General features: G+C 41.2%; 1 protein-coding gene across 2 annotated transcripts in view; it reads right to left on the bottom strand.

The window, feature by feature from the left end:
* The window catches only part of TADA2A (transcriptional adaptor 2A), a 48103-nt gene extending 32396 nt beyond the window's left edge, over positions 1-15707 (bottom strand). For both annotated transcript variants that reach the window (XM_081219619.1, XM_081219620.1), the window contains exons 1-4: positions 15651-15707; positions 13333-13460; positions 4842-4948; positions 3396-3455 (exon numbers count right to left, since the gene is read on the bottom strand). In XM_081219619.1, the coding sequence (XP_081075745.1) occupies positions 3396-3455; positions 4842-4948; positions 13333-13357 (192 nt within the window). In that variant the 5' untranslated portion in view covers positions 13358-13460; positions 15651-15707. The remainder of the gene's footprint in view (positions 1-3395; positions 3456-4841; positions 4949-13332; positions 13461-15650) is intronic.
* Between the last annotated feature and the right edge of the window lie 2644 nt (positions 15708-18351).

The raw sequence follows: 18351 nt of genomic DNA, 5'->3' as shown, positions 1-18351 counted from the left end.
AGGTGCCTTGACTTGTTCAAGGTTCTAAGAATTATAAGACAAAAATAGGCAAAGAACTCAGAAATCTTGATTAATGCACCACCCACTACAGCATGAGTAACTTCCAAAAATACAGCACTGTGAGATGGCAAAAGTACTGAAAACCATTTAAAGTTTTCTGAGGCTTCATATGCAAAAAGAAAAAAAGAGAAAAAAGCAAGTTTTTACTGGCTTCGTGAGTACAAAAGCAAAATTTGGTCATTATTCCTACGGAAGGAAAGATTCTTCTTTTCCTTATCTGGGAATAGATAAAGACTAGCAGAAAAAAGAAAGTATTAGTAACCTCCAAAAGCTCTACAAAATAAAGGACAGAATTCTGAAGTGTGTTTTATGGGTGTCGAATATGTGAGAGAAGGATGAAGTAATCTGCAGAGTTAGGTGGACGTGGAGTGAAACTTCGTGCCGTCAGCATTATGCAGAAGGGATGGTGCCCAGAACAGCTGACGAGAGCTCACGGTCAGCTTTCCGGCAGTGGGTAACTTCAATCTACCCAAACTATACTGAATTATCCTTTAAGGAATTATTTTCACAATTCAAATGAATAAATTTGTATTCTGGTTCTAGGCATTCTTGTGTGAATTTAGGAAGAATAAGCCAACTTTCTGAAGATCTGATAACCCTGGTGAAATGAACTCAAAGCCACAGCTGCTTTGACCATACTCTCCCCCAGCCCTTCACTCATTCTGCAATTAACAAAAGGGAAAAAAATTATTCATATGAAAAGATGTTCCACATCGTATGTTGTCAGAGAAATGCAAGTTAAAACAACAAGACAGCGCTATATACCTATCAGAATGGCCAAAATCCAGAACACTGACAACGCCAAATGCTGACGAGGATGTGGAGCAATAGGAACTCTCTTTCATTGCTGGTGGGAATACAAAATGGTACAGCCACTTTGGGCAGTTTGACAGTTGCTTACAAAACTAAACATACTCTTACCATGTGATCCAGCAGCCATGTTCCTTGGTATTTACCCAAAGGAGCTGAAAACTTATATCAATAGAAAAACCTGCACATGGATATTTATAGCTGCTTTATTCTTAATTGTCAAAACTTGGAAGCAACCAAGATGTCCTTCAGTAGGTGGATGAATAAATAAACTGCGGTACATCCAGACAACAGAATATTATTCAGTGCTAAAAAAGAAATGACCTATTAAGCCATGAAAAGACATGGAGGAAACTTAAATACATATTACTTGGTGAAAGAAGCCAATCTGAAAAGGCTACACGCTGTATGATTCCAACTATATGACATTTTGGACAAAGCAAAACCATGGAGATTGTAAAAAGATCAGTAGTTACCAGAGGCTGGGGGGAGGGACGGATGAACAGGCAGAACACCAGAAGATTTTTGGGAACATGAAACTACTCTGTATGATACTATACTGGTGGGTACACGTCATTATATATTTCTACAAACCCATAGAATGTATATCACCAAGAGTGAACCCTAATGTAAACTATGGACTTTGGGTGATAACGAGGTGTCAATGTAGGTTCCTCATTGATAACGTAGGTACAGTTCTGGTGGGGGAGGTTGCTACTTGGGGAGGTTACGCATTTGTGGGGGCAGAGAGATTTCTGTACTTCCCACTCAATTTTGCTGTGAACCTGTAACTCTAAAAAACAAAGTCTAATATTAAAAAATGTATTCCAAATCTTATAATTAGTGAAGAAACTACTTAGAAGACTGAGGGTGTTTAGAAAGAGGCAGGGGAAGGCTAGACAGCTGGCTGCCAAGAACTCTTACTAAGGAGCATTTCTTTGACTAATTCATTATGGACCAGGATCTGACTCTCAGCATTACAGGCCCAGAAACTCACTTAAATAAGACTTCATAAATAATCAGACTTGGAGATGCTGAGTTACCCTTTCTAAACTTTTAAGAGACTGAAGTAGATATGCTACAGTGCTACGGTATACAGAATTCTAAAGATGTCCCCCAGTGCCCCCAAGATTCCTGTCCCCTGATTATGCAATCAAACACTAACTAGATATTACTGTGAAGGGACTATGCTAATGGGATTAAGGTACTAATCAACTGACTGTAAAATAAGGAGATTATGCTGGTGGGCCCTTAAAAGTAGAAGAGAGAGGCAGAAGAGTCAGAGAGATTCAGCACAGGAGAGATGAACCAGGAGAGGTCAGAGAGATGCCAAGCATTTCATCAGTAACCCTCAAGGACTCCCTGCCATTGCTGGCTTTGAATATTGAGAATGGGGGCCAGGAACCTCCAGAGACTAAGAGTAAGCCCTGGCCAACAACTAATAAGGAAAAAGTAGCATCAGTCCTACAACCTCCCGGCAGTGAATTCTGTCAACAACTTGAATGAGAATGGAAGTAGACTGCAAGTGGATTCTCCCGCAGGGTTTCCAGATAAAAATCCAGACAGGTCAACACTTTCATTTCAGCCTTACAGAATCTGGAGCAAACCACTGAGTCTAATGGTCTTCTGACCAACAGAATTGTGAGATGATAAATTTGTGCTGTCTTAAGCTCCTCATTTTTGGTTAAGTTGTTATGGCAGCAAGAGAAAACTAACACATGTATCAATGGATTAACCCATCATGTGAAATTACTGTCAAGTAGATGCCCAACCAGCATTCCTTCTTGTAAGAAAAACAACATGGGAGGCCAAATGTAAGAAAACTACTTGGTGAACTAGGAGTTAGGCTTTGATAACTGACAAAGGTACTGTATATACACCTGTCAAGCATACCAGATATTCACTTTGGCTTATTAAAGTGCCTGTTCCTCTGGCTAGATATTGGAAGGACACTACCAACATCTGCCTCTCATTCCTTCTTTAGAGGTGGCAAACAATCAAATTACAGCCCAGTCTTTTTCTGGCCTATAAGTCAGTCTACCTCTTCAAAATGATTTTGTATATTACTATGTTATTCACCCTACATCCATTTTACAACTTAACTCTCCAAGGGTAACTAATTTCCCCAAGGCTGGGGAGGTGGAGTGCCAGATATAAATATCACCACTGCCCACAAAAAACACATAAAAATACCATTAGCCAAACACAGCGACAACACATTTACTACATGTTTGTCAATGAACTTAGAAAACCACAAACCTCTGATCCTTATATTAGTAAATCTCAAAAAGCACTTCCTTTAAATTCCTTCTAATTTAAACCAAAAATCTGAGTATATAAAATGATTTTTTGGACTTACATGCCTTAGAAGATCCATAAAACCCTAAAAAGCTTATTACACAATGATTACCTAATCCAGAAGTGGGCGAAAGAAAAGTGAGATACTTGCAGATGAAGAAAAAAAAAAGACTAATTCCCAGTATAATACTTGAAAATGAAGGGAAATTCCTACAACTTATCATTACCATTATTTCGTAAGTATGATCACTTTGATGTTTCTTGTACTCAAATCCTCGAGTGAAACACTGCAAAAGAAAAGAAAATTAAGTTACCAAAAAGCTACATTTTGAAATGCTTTCTTAAAGGATAAAAGATGGCTTGGGGGTATTTTACTCTTGTGATGAGTTTTTAAGAATTCATTTAGTCTTGTCTGCAGCCACAACAGGAAGGTTAAGTTCATGGTCGAAGCCTTTCAATGGCCCTCATAGAGAAAAACAATGATCTGAAAAAAAGACTTTTTCCTAGGACAACTCCTCCTTTTATAAAAGCATAAGCCCTGGAAGCAGACTGCCTAAATTTGAATCCTGGCTCTTAGCTTATTTCAGCAATTCTAAGACATGTATTATTTCATATTTTAAAACTCTGAAATGTGGATTCATCTTATAATAAAAAGTATATTACAACTTCCATCAGCCATTTTTACACTTTAACATTTCTGAAATTGGGATGTTTCTTTTAATCAATAGCATCTTGGATCTGATAAAATATGGTATTTGCTGTGTGACCCTGAGCCAATTATTTAACCTCTCTTTGCCTGAGTTTCCTTTATAATACAGGGATACTAATCATAGTTACTTCCTAGGGTTGTAGTTATGATTTAAGGGTTAATTCATGCCAAGTACTCAAGATAGTGCCTGGCACAGAGTAAGCATTTATCATTAGTATTTTTTTAAACAATTTTTAAAAAATTTATTTTTGGCTGCGTTGGGTCTTCGTTGCTGCACACAGGCTTTCTCTAGTTGCGGTGAGTGGGGGCTACTCTTTGTTGTGGTGTGCGGGCTTCTCATTGCAGTGGCTTCTCTTGTTGCAGAGCACGGGCTCTAGGTGCATGGGCTTCAGTAGTTGTGGCACACGGGCTCAGTAGTTGTGGCTAGCGGGTTCTAGAGTGCAGGCCCAGTAGTTGTGGCGCACGGGCTTAGTTGCTCTGCGGCATGTGGGATCTTCCAGAACCAGGGCCCAAACCCATGTCCCCTGCATTGGCAGGTGGATTCTTAACCACTGCGCCACCAGGGAAGCCCAGCACTTATCATTAGTATTGCTATTACCACCATCATCGACGAAATAGTTTGTTCCCTGGTTTGTCACCTGCCCAAACATCACTCTTCAGTAAGACAAAAAACAGTGTCATAGGTGCTATCAAAAGGAATAATCCTCCAATTCTATTTCCTGTAGTCCCAATACTTGAAATTTACTGGTAAAAACAGCATTAGGTTGATACAGGGAAGTGGAATATTCAACAGTCTATCTCATCCATCCTGCTCTGTTCTCCAATTTTTCACTGGTAAAATGTGTAATTCAATATTGACTGGAAAAAAATAGACTTAATAAGTTATGGTCCTCTGAGCAATTGATAGTCATCTCTGAATTTACTATATCCATAAAACTAGGCAAGCCTCCCCTTAAAGAGTTACCTGTAAGCACAGGAAAAAAGGAGGTGGCCCACATTCAGCACACTTGATATAAGGTTCCATGAGGTAGGAGGAGCAGCCGCGGCAAGGCGGCTTATCAGAGGGATCATCTATAAGAAAAAGAAAAATATAATAGCTTCAAAACACCTTATGATTATCTTAAATGCGAGAAGGTGAAAATCTGCAAATGATTACACAAGGTAGTAAGCTGTGCTGAAAAGTTCATGGAGACAAGATGAGCTCATTCCAAATAAGAAAAAACAAAAATTATGTTCCTTTTTATTTCAGGGCAGCTTTGTTCCTACCTGCAGTGTATCTACTATTTTAAATAGCATTTAAGTAGATACTGCCCCTGCAGAGAAATTTACAAACACAAGTTTTAACTGGAAGTTTCATAATGCCCACAATTTATTTTCCCAGGGGAAAATAATGTCACATACCTACATAACACATATATAGTTATAGATAAAGCCAATCTGACAAAATGTTAATAACTGCTGGGTCTGGGTAATGGGCAATAATTGCTGTACTGTTCTTTCAACTTTCTATAAGTTCGACATTTTTCATAATAAAAAGTTGGTAAAGAAAAACCCTTTAAACATGTCTTGGGATGTACTACTTTATATTTGATTTGGGAGTTACACCCAGGACAGCTCCCTCCCTTTCTCCCACAGTAAGCAGAGAACGGAGCAGACCTTCCTCCAGTTCTAATGACAGTACTGTCTCTGCAATATTAAGGCAAGGAGTATAATCCAAACTCTCTAAAGTCATAAAAATACAGATGTGGTGTCCCTGGTTGCCCCAAACTCTGCCACTCTTGAGTCAGGGCAACCTAGCAGAGTTGTTCTCTGTGATCAACAGAAGTCTAAGAAAACAGGCTCTGAAGGTAGAGAAGGGATTTAATCTGTTTGGCCTGGGGCAGAATTTCTCACATTCTGCAATAGCATTTTCCTTCCTAAAGTCCAAGAAACACTCTTCAAGGCACCTTTCCCTCCTGTAAGTGGTGATATTGTTCTTTTCTTTTGCTTCTAAATGAACACCTGGAGAAAAAAATGACAGAGGAAAGAAAGGTAATCTTTCTGGCAGCAGCTTCAAAATAAACATGTGGAACAGCAACTACCCCACTTCTCCCATTTAAAATTTTGACATGGAAGAACAAAAATTATTTTATATTAAATGTCAATTTTTACCAAATTACCTTCTTTCTCATATCCTTTTTTTTTTTTTTTTTTGTGGTACACGGGCCTCTCACTGTTGTGGCCTCTCCCGTTGTGGAGCACAAACTCCGGACGCACAGGCTCAGCGGCCATGGCTCACGGGCCCAGCCGCTCCACGGCATGTGGGATCTTCCCAGACCGGGGCATGAACCCGTGTCCCTTGAATCGGCAGGCGGACTCTCAACCACTGCGCCACCAGGGAAGCCCTAACATCCTTTTCTTTTAATGATATGAGCTTGCTTTTCTTTCCTCAAACTTTCTTCAACAACAATAACAACAAAAAATTGGCCAATGACTGACCTAAAGAGTTTTTAAACCCTCATGTCAAGAAGTAATTGTTTTTTAGAGAAATGCAAATCAAAACTACAATGAGGTACCACCTCACACCAGTCAGAATGCCCATCATCAAAAAATCTACAAACAATAAATGCTGGATAGGGTGTGTAGAAAAGGGAACCCTCCTGCACTGTTGGTGGGAATGTAAATTGATACAGCCACTATGGAGAACAGTATGGAATTTCCTTAAAAAACTAAAAATAGAACTACCATATGACCCAGCAATCCCACTACTGGGCATATACCCTGAGAAAACCGTAATTCAAAAAGAGTCATGTACCACAATGTTCACTGCAGCTCTCCTTACAATAGCCAGGACATGGAAGCAACCTAAGTGTCCATCGATAGATGAATGGATAAAGATGTGGCACATATATACAATGGAATTACTCAGCCATAAAAAGTAACGAAAGTGAGTTATTTGTAGTGAGGTGGATGGACCTAGAGTCTGTCATACAGAGTGAACTAAGTCAGAAAGAGAAAAATACTGTATGCTAACACATATAGAATCTAAAAAAAAAAAAAAAAGGTTCTGAAGAACCTAGGGGCAGGACAGGAATAAAGACACAGACGTAGAGAATGGACTTGAGTACACGGGGAGGGGCAAGGGTAAGGTGGGATGAAGTGAGAGAGTAATATGGACAAAATACACTACCACATGTAAAATAGCTAGCTAGTGGGAAGCAGTTGCATAGCACAGGGAGATCAGCTCGGTGCTTTGTGACCACCTAGAGGGGTGGGATAGGGAGGATGGGAGGGAGACACAAGAAGGAGGAGATATGGGGATATATGTATATGTATAGCTGATTCACTTTGTTATAAAGCAGAAACTAACACACCACTGTAAAGCAATTATACTCCAATAAAGATGTTAAAAAAAAGATTAAATTATTTTATAAAAATCCAATTTATGGTTTCAAAAATTTTAGACAATAAAAAGTATAAGTCATCCTCTATCAACATGCTGATTTCCAGCCCTTCTTCTATGTACATGAGTGTATATTTTAACAAAAGTGGGATACCACACATTTTATAGCCTGTTTTTTCACTTGATAATATATTGTCAACATCTTTCATGATGGTACACATAGATCTTCCTCACTGTTTTTAATGGATGAATAATAGTCCATTTTATCTATTTAATCTAACCTAATGGTTTTCAACTGCCTCCTAGGAAGGCATTATGGACAACTGAGGAGATGCTTTTTTGTTGCCACAATGACTAGGGAGCACTACTGGCACTTAGCAGGCTGGGATCAGGCATGCTAGATATCCTTCAACACTCAAGATATTCCTACACAACAAAGAATTGGCCAGTCTCCTGCACAACTTTCAAATGTCCCACCAGACATTCAAGTAGGTGAAAACTTGCTCATAATTACATGACCTGGAACATAATTCCATACTAAATAAAACAAAATGTTTTTGACAGTTTTAACATGTATTGAATTTTCCAGGAAGGCAACTGCATTACGCCAAGAGGAGATTCTACCTTGTTTTGTTCAAAACTTTACTAAGAGTTATTCAAGCTTGTGGTATTTGAGTCATCACCAATACAACACACGTGAATCACTGTGCATTTGTAGTTGTAATATGCAGTGATTTGACTTATGGGTACAAGCATCTGACTAAAGGCATTATGTTTTCCACTGTAATGTCTAAACATATTGATACATATTATTATAAATTACATTATTTATTACAAATTACTTCTCTTTTATTTATCTTTTATAGTATAGTTAGGGCATTATTATTATCTTTTTTTTTTTTTTTTTTTTTTTTGCGGTACGTGGGCCTCTCACTGTTGTGGCCTCTCCCGCTGCGGGGCACAGGCCCCGGACGCGCAGGCTCAGCGGGGCCATGGCTTACGGGCCCAGCCGCTCCGCGGCATGTGGGATCTTCCCGGACGGGGGCATGAACCCGTGTCCCCTGCATCGGCAGGCGGACTCTCAACCATTGCGCCACCAGGGAAGCCCTATTATTATCTTTTAATTAATTAATTAATTTATTTATGGCTGTGTCAGGTCTTCATTGCTGTGCACAGGCTTTCTCTCGTTGTGGCGAGTGGGGGCTACTCTTCGTTGTGGTGTGCAGGTTTCTCATTGAGATGGCTTCTCTTGTTGCGGAGCACAGGCTCTAGGTGCTCGGGCTTCAGTGGTTGTGGCTCGCGGGCTTACAGCATGGGCTCAGTAATTGTGGCGCACGGGCTTAGTTGCTCCATGGCATTTGAGATCTTCCCGGACCAGGAACTGAACCCGTGTCTCCTGCATTCGCAGGCAGATTTCTTAACCACTGTGCCACCAGGGAAGTCCTAGGGCATTATTTTTATTTCTTTGAAATCATGGGCATAGATATGTTATATTATCTATGTATTTCATTTCCAAATAGTAAAAGGGGCTTTAAAAACATTATAAAAAGAAATCACTGGGTCTCATAAGATTGAGAACCACTAATCTAACCAGTTTCCTATTGGTGGATATTTAAGTTGTTTCCAATTTTTCACTATTATAAAAAATGCTGAGATCAACGTTCCTGTACACATAACAGTTCACAATTTGTTCCTCGGGATTTCTATTTTCCTAGAACTAGAACTGTTGCGTGTACAGAGGGTTTCTGATACACATAGCCAAAGTGTCCTTCACAAAGGATTCCACAACTTTTCTGTAACCTAGGAGGAGGGAAAGACTTTTTACCATCATTCAAACTTCAGAGGCAATAAAAGAGTAATAAATTTGACTAAACAAAACAAACAAAAAGCTCTTTTTTGGTGAAAAACACCATAAGCAAAGTTAAAAAAGCAAATAAACTAGAAGAAAATACTTGTAAACATATCATAAAGGGCTAACATCTTTAATATAGAAAGAACTTTTAAAAATTGAGAGGAAAATAAAAGACCAAAAATCCTACTGTGAAAGTCACGAAGAGATAATTAGGAAAAAAAGAGAGAGATAAAATGGACTTTAAACATGAAAAGACATTCAACTTCACTCATAATAAGAGAAATCTACACTGAGATATAAGTTCTTACCCATCAGATTGGCAACAGTTCAAAAGCTTGATAATATACTTTCTCAAGAAGACTGTGGGGAAATAGGCATCCTCATATACTGCTGATGGGAATGCAAAATGGCACAACTTCTATAGAAGGGAATTCAGCAGTATCTAAATAAATGCATCCATTTATCTTTGGACCTAGAAATCCCACTTCTAGGAATTTATCCTGAATATACACTTCCAACAATATAAAGTTATGCATTAGAACATTCTTTTTAACTGCAAAATACTACTTTGATGTCCAAGCACTGGACGGTAGTTGAACAAACTATGGTACATTCACATAATGGAGTACTATGCAACTATAAAAAAATAACAATCTCTATAAAGCAGCATCGTATTTCCAGGAGATACAATTAAGTGAAAAAAACAAGGTGCAGGGGCTTCCCTGGTGGCGCAGTGGTTGAGAGTCCGCCTGCTGATGCAGGGGACACGGGTTCGTGCCCCAGTCTGGGAAGATCCCACATGCCACGGAGCAGCTGGGCCCGTGAGCCATGGCCGCTGAGCCTGCGCGTCCGGAGCCTGTGCTCTGCAACGGGAGAGGCCACGGCAGTGAGAAGCCCGTGTACCGCAAAAAAAAAAAAAAAAAAACAAGGTGCAAAAGAGCATACACAGTATGCTACCTTTTCAGGAAAAAATTAGGGAAAACAAAAGCAAAAACATATACACGTCTGTCTGTCTTTGCATAAAGAAATAAAGGACAGATAAATCAGAAAACAATGAAGTTGGATACCTACAAAGGGTTGGAGGGAGAATGGAACGGAGTGGAAGAGACCTAGGAAGGAGCAACAATTCTCCAAATATACCTTTTTGCATAGCTTTGACTTTTGGGAGCATACTTATGTTCTACAAATTAGAAAATTAAACCACTAAATATGGGAAGGGAAAACTGAAAGCAGAACGAACAGATGAACCCAAATGTATTTCAAAGGAATACCATGGCCACAATGAGGAGGGGGAAAAAAAGAACCAATCCAGGTAACTTATGAACATTTAACAACAGACCTTCAGTCTTGGGTGATGCAGAGAATTGCAAACAAATCCTGAACTTGTTGAAGTGGGTCTGTGTTATGTAGTGGTATGCACAGAGCAATTCTGAAGTAATTCTGGATGTATTAAAAGACTGAGCAAATGAATAATAGTGCTAACGCTGGGAGCCAGGGTTTTCACTGAGTAAAGGACACACAAATAAGGAACGTGGTGGGGGTGGGGGGTCAAGAAAAGAGCCTAGGAAGGTGAACTGGAGGTTATCAGTGTGAACTCATGATTTCTAAGAAAGTGCATCTATGGATATATGCATGTATATGCAACTATGTACATATACTGGTATATATGTACGTAGTGTATACCTACCATGTATTTCCCAGCGCTGTGGGCCAAAAAGGCCCAGATGCCAAGATACTCTAGTAGAAATAAGCAATGGCCATATCTTGGTCTCTAATGTCATTCCTTTCTAAAAGGACCAAGGGCTCCTCAGAGAAGTGGCTGATTCTAGGGCTGGGGCATGGGAGGTAGAAGATGCACCTCGAACACGTAGCCATGCCAAAATGTAAGGAGATGCTCAAAAAAGCGATGGGGCATGTCACAAGGTTGCAAGAGCCAGCTTGAAGGGGCTCACAGTGGTCAAATTAGGACAATCTGAGAACCAAAGTAAGTATGATAATGAATTATAAACCACTGAAAATAAAGGAATTCATGCGTGCATACTTATAATAAATAAGCAAAACAGGAGGTCTCTTGATTATAGCAGAATGCTAAGTGCTAACTAGTAAATATGGAGAGAGTGCTGGATGCGGGGGAAAAAATCATTTCGCGGCCATCGTAGTAAAGACTGGATGAGGCAAAAATCATCAATGGATGCTAACTAGGGAGAAATTCTGATGAGGAACAGGATATTTTATGGTCTCAAAGTGTCTCCTTATGGGTCGCTTATTAGACGCAAGAGAAAAAATAGACATTAAACAGTGAAGAACTCAAACGCACACCTTGACTGGGTTTTCAAAATTAACATCGCTAATGAGGAATAGAGCAAGACCAGACAAACCCAAAATGAGGCGCCTCTCGTTTTAAAAAGGGGAGAAAGTGGCTGCATTCTTCAGAAGTGTCAATCACTAAAGACAAAGGTTGTGGACATGTTTCAGTTTAAAGGAGGCTAAAGAGACACAGTAACTTAATGCAAGACCTGAACCCTGACTGTATCCTGTATGGGAAGGAAAAAAAACATCGCCAAGGACATTAGTGAGTCAGCTGACAAAACTGGAATACAGATGGCAGGTTAGATGAAAGTATTTTATCAGTGTTATACTTACTAAAGTTGGCAACTCTACTGAGGCTAGAATGTACTGAAGTTAGAAGAGAATATCCCTAGTCTCAGGAAATAAACACTAAAGTACTTAGGGGCCATGAGGTATGTCCCTAAGCCCTCAAAAGATTCTGAAAAAAAAATATGGGGTATGTATATCTACTTATAAATACATATATATGTGAATAAATATGTATATTTATAGATAGAGAACTATGAAAATAGAGTAAAAGGTTTACAAAAGGTGTATGGGACTTCCCTGGTGGCGCAGTGGTTGAGAGTCCGCCTGCCGGTGCAGGGCACACGGGTTCGTGCCCCGGTCTGGGAAGATCCCACATGCCGCGGAGCAGCTGGGCTCGTGAGCCATGGCCGCTGAGCCTGCATGTCTGGAGCCTGTGCTCCACAACGGGAGAGGCCACAACAGTGAGAGGCCCGCGTACTGCAAAAAAAAAAAAAAAAAAAAGGTGTATGGATATTCTTTGTACTATTCTTATTCTTCAAACTTTCCTGTAAGTTTGAAATTATTTCCAAATAAAAATTTTAAAGTTTAACTTAAAAATATTCAAAAAAAAATTTTTTTTAATTTTTAATTATTTTGAAAAGGGGGAGAGAGTGGTTTCAGTTTACACTCCCAGCATGGGGATAATTCATTTAGGCTCCTTTTCTGTGTGAAAAATGAAAGATCTGAACTAGATGTATTGGAAGGCTCCATTCTGTCCTAAATATATATAGGGAGCCTGATGAGAGAGTAAATTAGAGCCCCTTTAAGAAACTACTGAGGGACTTCCCTGGTGGTCCAGTGGGTAAGACTCGGCGCTCCCAATGCAGGGGGCCCGGGTTCAATCCCTGGTCAGGTAACTAGATCCCACATGCATGCCACAACAAAGAGTGTGCGTCCCGCAACTGAAAGGTCCCATGTGCTGCAACTAAGATCTGGCATAGCCAAAAGCAAAATAAGTAAATGGAAGGAAGGAAGGAAGGGAGGGAGGAAGAAACTGCTGAGGAGGAAACACCCCAAAAGTGACTTTCTGATTCTTCTCACTGGGACACTACTAACGTCTAACAATGGATTTCTATTTCTGCCAAATCTCTTATCTTCAGAAGAAAAGAAAAAGTGTATTTTTTCCTCCATAGTTGTGGCTGCCTGGATTTACTTCACATGTACGCCATAAATCTCTGCACTATTACTGTACTATAGTTTACTCTTAGAATACAAGTGCCAAAAAAGCAGGGGCAGGAGCATTTCCTTTATTCTACCACTGACATTATTTCTTACCAAGGCGCCTGAAATATGTTATTGATTCTAAAGAGAAATTCAACTGCTTTTTAAAGTCGAACTACAGGTTAATCATATTATGCATGGCCCACCTGAGCTTAATTTTCTTATAAGACCTTGAGTGTCATGTGCTCAGTTTTGTATCATGTGTTCAGTAGTAGTGGTTGATTTTATTCTGATTTGATACTCATTCCTTTAGGATCAGATTCACATGGCTTCATCTTCAAAGTGCTTATTTTTCTTCTTTGATCAACTTCCACTTCAGTTTGCTATTAATATTCACCTGGGACTTGTTCCCATGGTACTTACTGCTAAAGGAACTCAAACGGTCCATTCCCCAGTTGGCAAAGACTGCTGCTTTGATCTTCCTCAATGTAGGGCTCCTTCAAGGAGATTTCAGAACTGGCCAATGCAGACACCAAAGCTGACGACCCCCCCTATAAACAAACAAAAGTGGCACATGGATGAGGAATACTTTAAAGGGACAAGATAAAGAGAACATAATGCAACTTACTCAACTGTACCACATCCTAGCTTTGTAAGGCTAAGCAAATTAGTTTATCTCTACAAGCTTGTTCCCTCCTCTGTAAAATGGATATGATACAATCATATCTACCTTCTAGAGTTGTTGAAGATTAAATATCAAAATCCACATAGATAATGTACCATAGTGCCAGGCCCATGGTAAGCCCTCTACAAAGGCTACATATCTCTAATAAACAACAACTGATTTTCTCTGCCAGGCCTCACTTTTCTCCTTAGCCCTCCTTCCTTTGGGAAACTGACTCTCCCACATTTCATATGGCTTTCGTGGGGTTGCAAATCCCCATACTCCACCCCCCAGCCCCACAGCAGCTAAAGCAACCAGATCTGTTCTTACCGAAAGCTGAATCTTGAGTAAGGTATCCAAGGAGAGAGGGCAGATTAGAGTTCATCCACTAGCCAAAGAATCTGGTCCAAGAGATCTGGCTCTTGAGATTCCCATCCCCAAGGGTAGCCCGATGGTTTAGGTTTGTTTGTTTGTTTTTTCTCATTTCTCTATCTTTCCAGTAATACTTTAATCTGAATGAACGTCTATTTACTAGAAAACTAAGGAATCCTATCTATTACAACGTACATTTTGTTCACTAATTTATTCTTTGAACAGCTATTTAATAGGTATGTACTATATATAAAGTTATCTTTTTGAAGACATAAATGAACTCATATTTCACACTAAGCCATGAAAACATCCCCCCTCCCTCTGTACTCCCATATCTTTTTATCTATCTCTTTTTTTGGCATTTTTCACATTCCACTTTGTGAGAATCACTTCTGAATGCATATTTTCCCCATTTCTAGACTAAATGAAAGCAGGGACTATATCAAATACAAATTTGTATGTCTTAAAGTACCAAGCACAGTACCAAGAGGAAAGAACTCAATAAACACAAATGTAATAGACAAATAAATGTTAATTCTACAAAAAGGTTAGTTCATCTTTAGTTCCCCTGCAGTGACTTCTTGCACCTGATAGTTTTAGCTTGGGGAATAATTCATCGTTAACTGTATGGGACACTCACATAAAACTGTCAATGAACTTGTCTTTTCCAGGATGAACTGGAGTGGTTATCCCTCTGCTCTGGTCCCAGGAAAATGAGTTTGAAGAAAAGTGCGCTTAGTAAGGGGTATTATGCACTCAATAATGAAATAATGGCCAACATTTACTGAATATTTTTCATATGCCAGGTACTGTGGTATCACTGTATGTGGATTGCCTCTGAATCCTTCCAACCTTCTGAGGCATGCTGCTTTTTTAAGAACGGAAAGGAACCTCTGAAAGACTGTCACTTGCACAATGTCTTACAGTTAGTGAACAGCAGCGTCACTTCAACAGAGGTTAGTAGAAATGGTCAAGTAAAGGATGTATACAGTCTCAAACACTCCACGTTGTAAGAGCAATATTGCAATAAGCGGAATCTTTTTTCCTCTTTCTTCACACAAGAGACATTTCTGACGCTAATGTGGAACTAGCATCCATCCACGAAAGGATGGATGCTAGTTCCACATTAACATCTGCCAAATTCCAAGAAGTTACTGGGAGGAGGAGGGAAGGAACGTGAAGAGCATTCGATGTGGTGCGGAGGACAGGCACACGCTTGGGAGTTTTGCGGACAAGATTCGAAGCCTCACTTCGTTCCTTATTAACCGTGTGATCTCGGGCAAGTCATGCTACTGGAGCCTCAGACCACCTCACCTCTAAAACAGACCCGAAATATCTACTTGGAAGGCCTACTTGAAAACAAGGGGTAACGTCAACCAGGGTCTGCTAAGAGCGGGATTTCGTGTTCCCTTGCAGCAGAGACAGGAATAGCCAGGCTGGGACCCAGCGGGGCCGCCCAGGGGGCGGGGCGCGTCAGCCCGCGGAGGGGCGGGGCCTCAGGGCTCAGGCCCGCCCCACGCCGCCCTCCCCCACAGCGCGCCGTGGCCCGCCCCCCTCGCCGCCCTTGCCCTCCTCGCCGCCGACGCCGCCGGGGCCCGCAGTCCGCCCCCAACCCCGCCGCACCTCACGATCCCCGCCTCCCCCTTGTCCCGAGACAGGGGCTCGCGCCCCGCCGCCGCCCACCCCGCAGCGCCTCGTGCCTCACCTCACTTCGCTCCCCTCCTCCGCGCCGAGGAAACGCCAGCGGCGCGCGCGCCCTGGGCTTGCGTGCTCGCTCTCGCGCGGCGCAGGCGCGAGCGGGCCGCGCGCTCGCCGCCTCCGCCCCGTCCCCGCCCCGTCCCCGCCCCGGCCGTCGCGGCCTCGTCGCGTGCTGCGCATCCACGGCCGCCCCTCCCTCCGTCCCCGACCCGGCCCTAGCCGTGCGCTAGCGTCTGGCCTCTGGCAGAGGCCTTGGAGGCTGGGCCCTTGTGCAGCGTGTCTGAGTTTTGAGTCGGACCAGTAATCATTTTTCCCTGGGGGCGCGTTGCTGGTTGCCGCAGGCTTGCCGGTGCGTGGTGCCGTTTGAGCCGCTCTAGAGTGCGGTGAGCTGGAGCGGGCCGGTACTGCCCCGCTTTTGTGTTTTCTAACATTCCCACCCCTCACCTCTGTTGCAGCCTCGAACAAAATCGAGGCTAAGGGACTGGGCCCAAGGACGGCGAGCGGTGGTCGCCTTTCGAAGCCGGGTCTTGCAATGCTGCTCTTGGATTAACCAGACTTCCTGAATGGTTTAAGGGTTCACAGGGTACGTTTGATTCAGATGCTTCTGGAACGTCGAAATTATCTTCTTTGGAAAGAACCATCCCCTCTTTGGGCTTCAGGGGCCCAGATTGAGGCGCAATGATGAGAGGATGTGGTGGTCCACTCTGATGTCAATCTTGAGGGCTAGGTATGTCCCAACATCTCTTGTTACTACTAACTATTATAATAGCTGCCATTTGTCGAGTATTTTCTGCATGCCAGGCATTGTACAAAGGGGGTTACATACGTGGTCCCGTTTCATCTTCAAATACAACCTCATGGGTTGTAGACACTAATTATTATCGTCCCCATTTTCCAGGTGAAAACCTTTAGACTCTGCCTTGTGAACAACTTGGGATCACACTGCTAGACCGTGTTGGGGAAGGGGATTCAAACAGCAGTTTAGCTTAACCATCATGCTAATACATCTATTTAGAAGTCTTTCTTTCATAAATTTGCCCAACCTCTTATAGAATTCATTTACACTTTATGCCTGTGTGGCCTCTTTACTCATTTTTTAGTATCTGAGTCATACAGGTTCATACTAAAAAAAAAAAAAAAAGGTTAGAATATTTGCATGAGCAAAAATAATGTGAAAACCAGCTCCCACCATGATAATTAACATTTTGCTATACATTCTTCTAGATATTTTTCTATGCTTCATGTCAATAAACTTAGAGTAGTTTTACATTTGATGTATTTTGAAAATCTATTCATTTATCAAATATTTGATGAGAAGAGTGTTCTAGGTGCTGGGAGTTAAGCTGTAAATAAAACAAAGTCTCTGTCTCATAATAAGGGGGGAGATTGACATTAAGCAATACACATAATATATTACTAAATAATAGCTAATGCCCAGTAATGTGGCAAGCTTTAAAAAAAATTAGGAGAAAGGGGGTGCTTTATTAGATGGGGTAGACAAGGAAGTCCTCTTAATTGTAAGCAGAAATCTAATCATTAAATGAGGGAGGCAACTGTATGGATTTCTAGAGAGAAACTGTTCCAGGAGAAAAGAAATGGCAATTAAAATAGCCCTGACTGCTTGGCATGTTGGAGAAGAAGCAAGGAGAGCAGTGAGGCTGGAGCACAGCAAATTAAAGCAATAAGTTGGGTAACAGGCAGAAGCCAGACTGTATATCTGGTAAGCCATGTGGGACTTTAGATTTTATTAGAATGTGATAGAATACCATGGAAGGATTGAGAACAAAGGAATAATCAGATTTGTTTTAAAAGGATCACTCTGGCAGTTGTGTGGAGAATAGATAGTAGAAACATAAAAATTGGCCTTTAAATCATTAATCGTCCAGCAGTTGTTCAACAGGTAGTTTATGAACATTGATGTTTCAGCTACACCTTTACAACACCTTCACCTCCACAAACAGAAAATGGGTTCAAACCTTTAGGACTTATCTTCATGTCTTCCTCATCTAAACTGAAAGTTTTTGAGTCTGGCTAGGGCATTTATCCAGATCTGGACGTCATGACTGTCAACAAACTGAATATGAGTCATCAATGTTGTACTGTTGTGGAAAAACAGCCCCACATAATACTGGGATCTATTCATTAAAAACACAGCATTCAAGCACCTGGAAATTACCCTTCCTCTTCAATTGATGTTAGGCCCTCATTAAAATTCTAAGCCCCAATTTAGTCATTCATTGTGCTTAAGAAAGATGTGGAGAAATGAAAATGCACCTTGAGGGTAAGGGTAACAGTGATTAAGGCAGTGTTTTTCTGGGGTTTTGCCTTCAGCAATGTGGTGACATCAGGCAAATTTGGAGGAGGAATGAAAGGTCTGTCTCAGATGTCTGTTTTGCAATCTGAGTGGAAATGACATAAATGAATTTAGAGCTCAGAGGAGAAGCCAGGGCTAAAATGCTATAACCATATTAGAATTGTTTCTTTGGATGTGTGTCTTCTCTGTAACCTCAGTGCCCAGAAGTGCATCCTGGATAAATATTTGCAAAATGAGCAGGTAAAGGCAAAGGTATGGATGAAGTCACTCAGGCAAGGAAAAGAGAAGACGTCCAGGCTCTGTAATGTGGCTGCCATTGCTTGTCTCCAAATATCCCCACAGGCTCCCCTTCAGCTGCTTAGCTGCTGAAGTGCAGTTTCTGAGCCTTCCTCCC

The sequence above is a fragment of the Mesoplodon bidens genome (assembly GCF_964165515.1).
Source record: "Mesoplodon bidens genome assembly, chromosome: 19".
Classification (NCBI taxonomy): domain Eukaryota; kingdom Metazoa; phylum Chordata; class Mammalia; order Artiodactyla; family Ziphiidae; genus Mesoplodon; species Mesoplodon bidens.
Note: the sequence above shows the minus strand (reverse complement) of the source record. Positions and strands in the feature narration are given on the sequence as shown.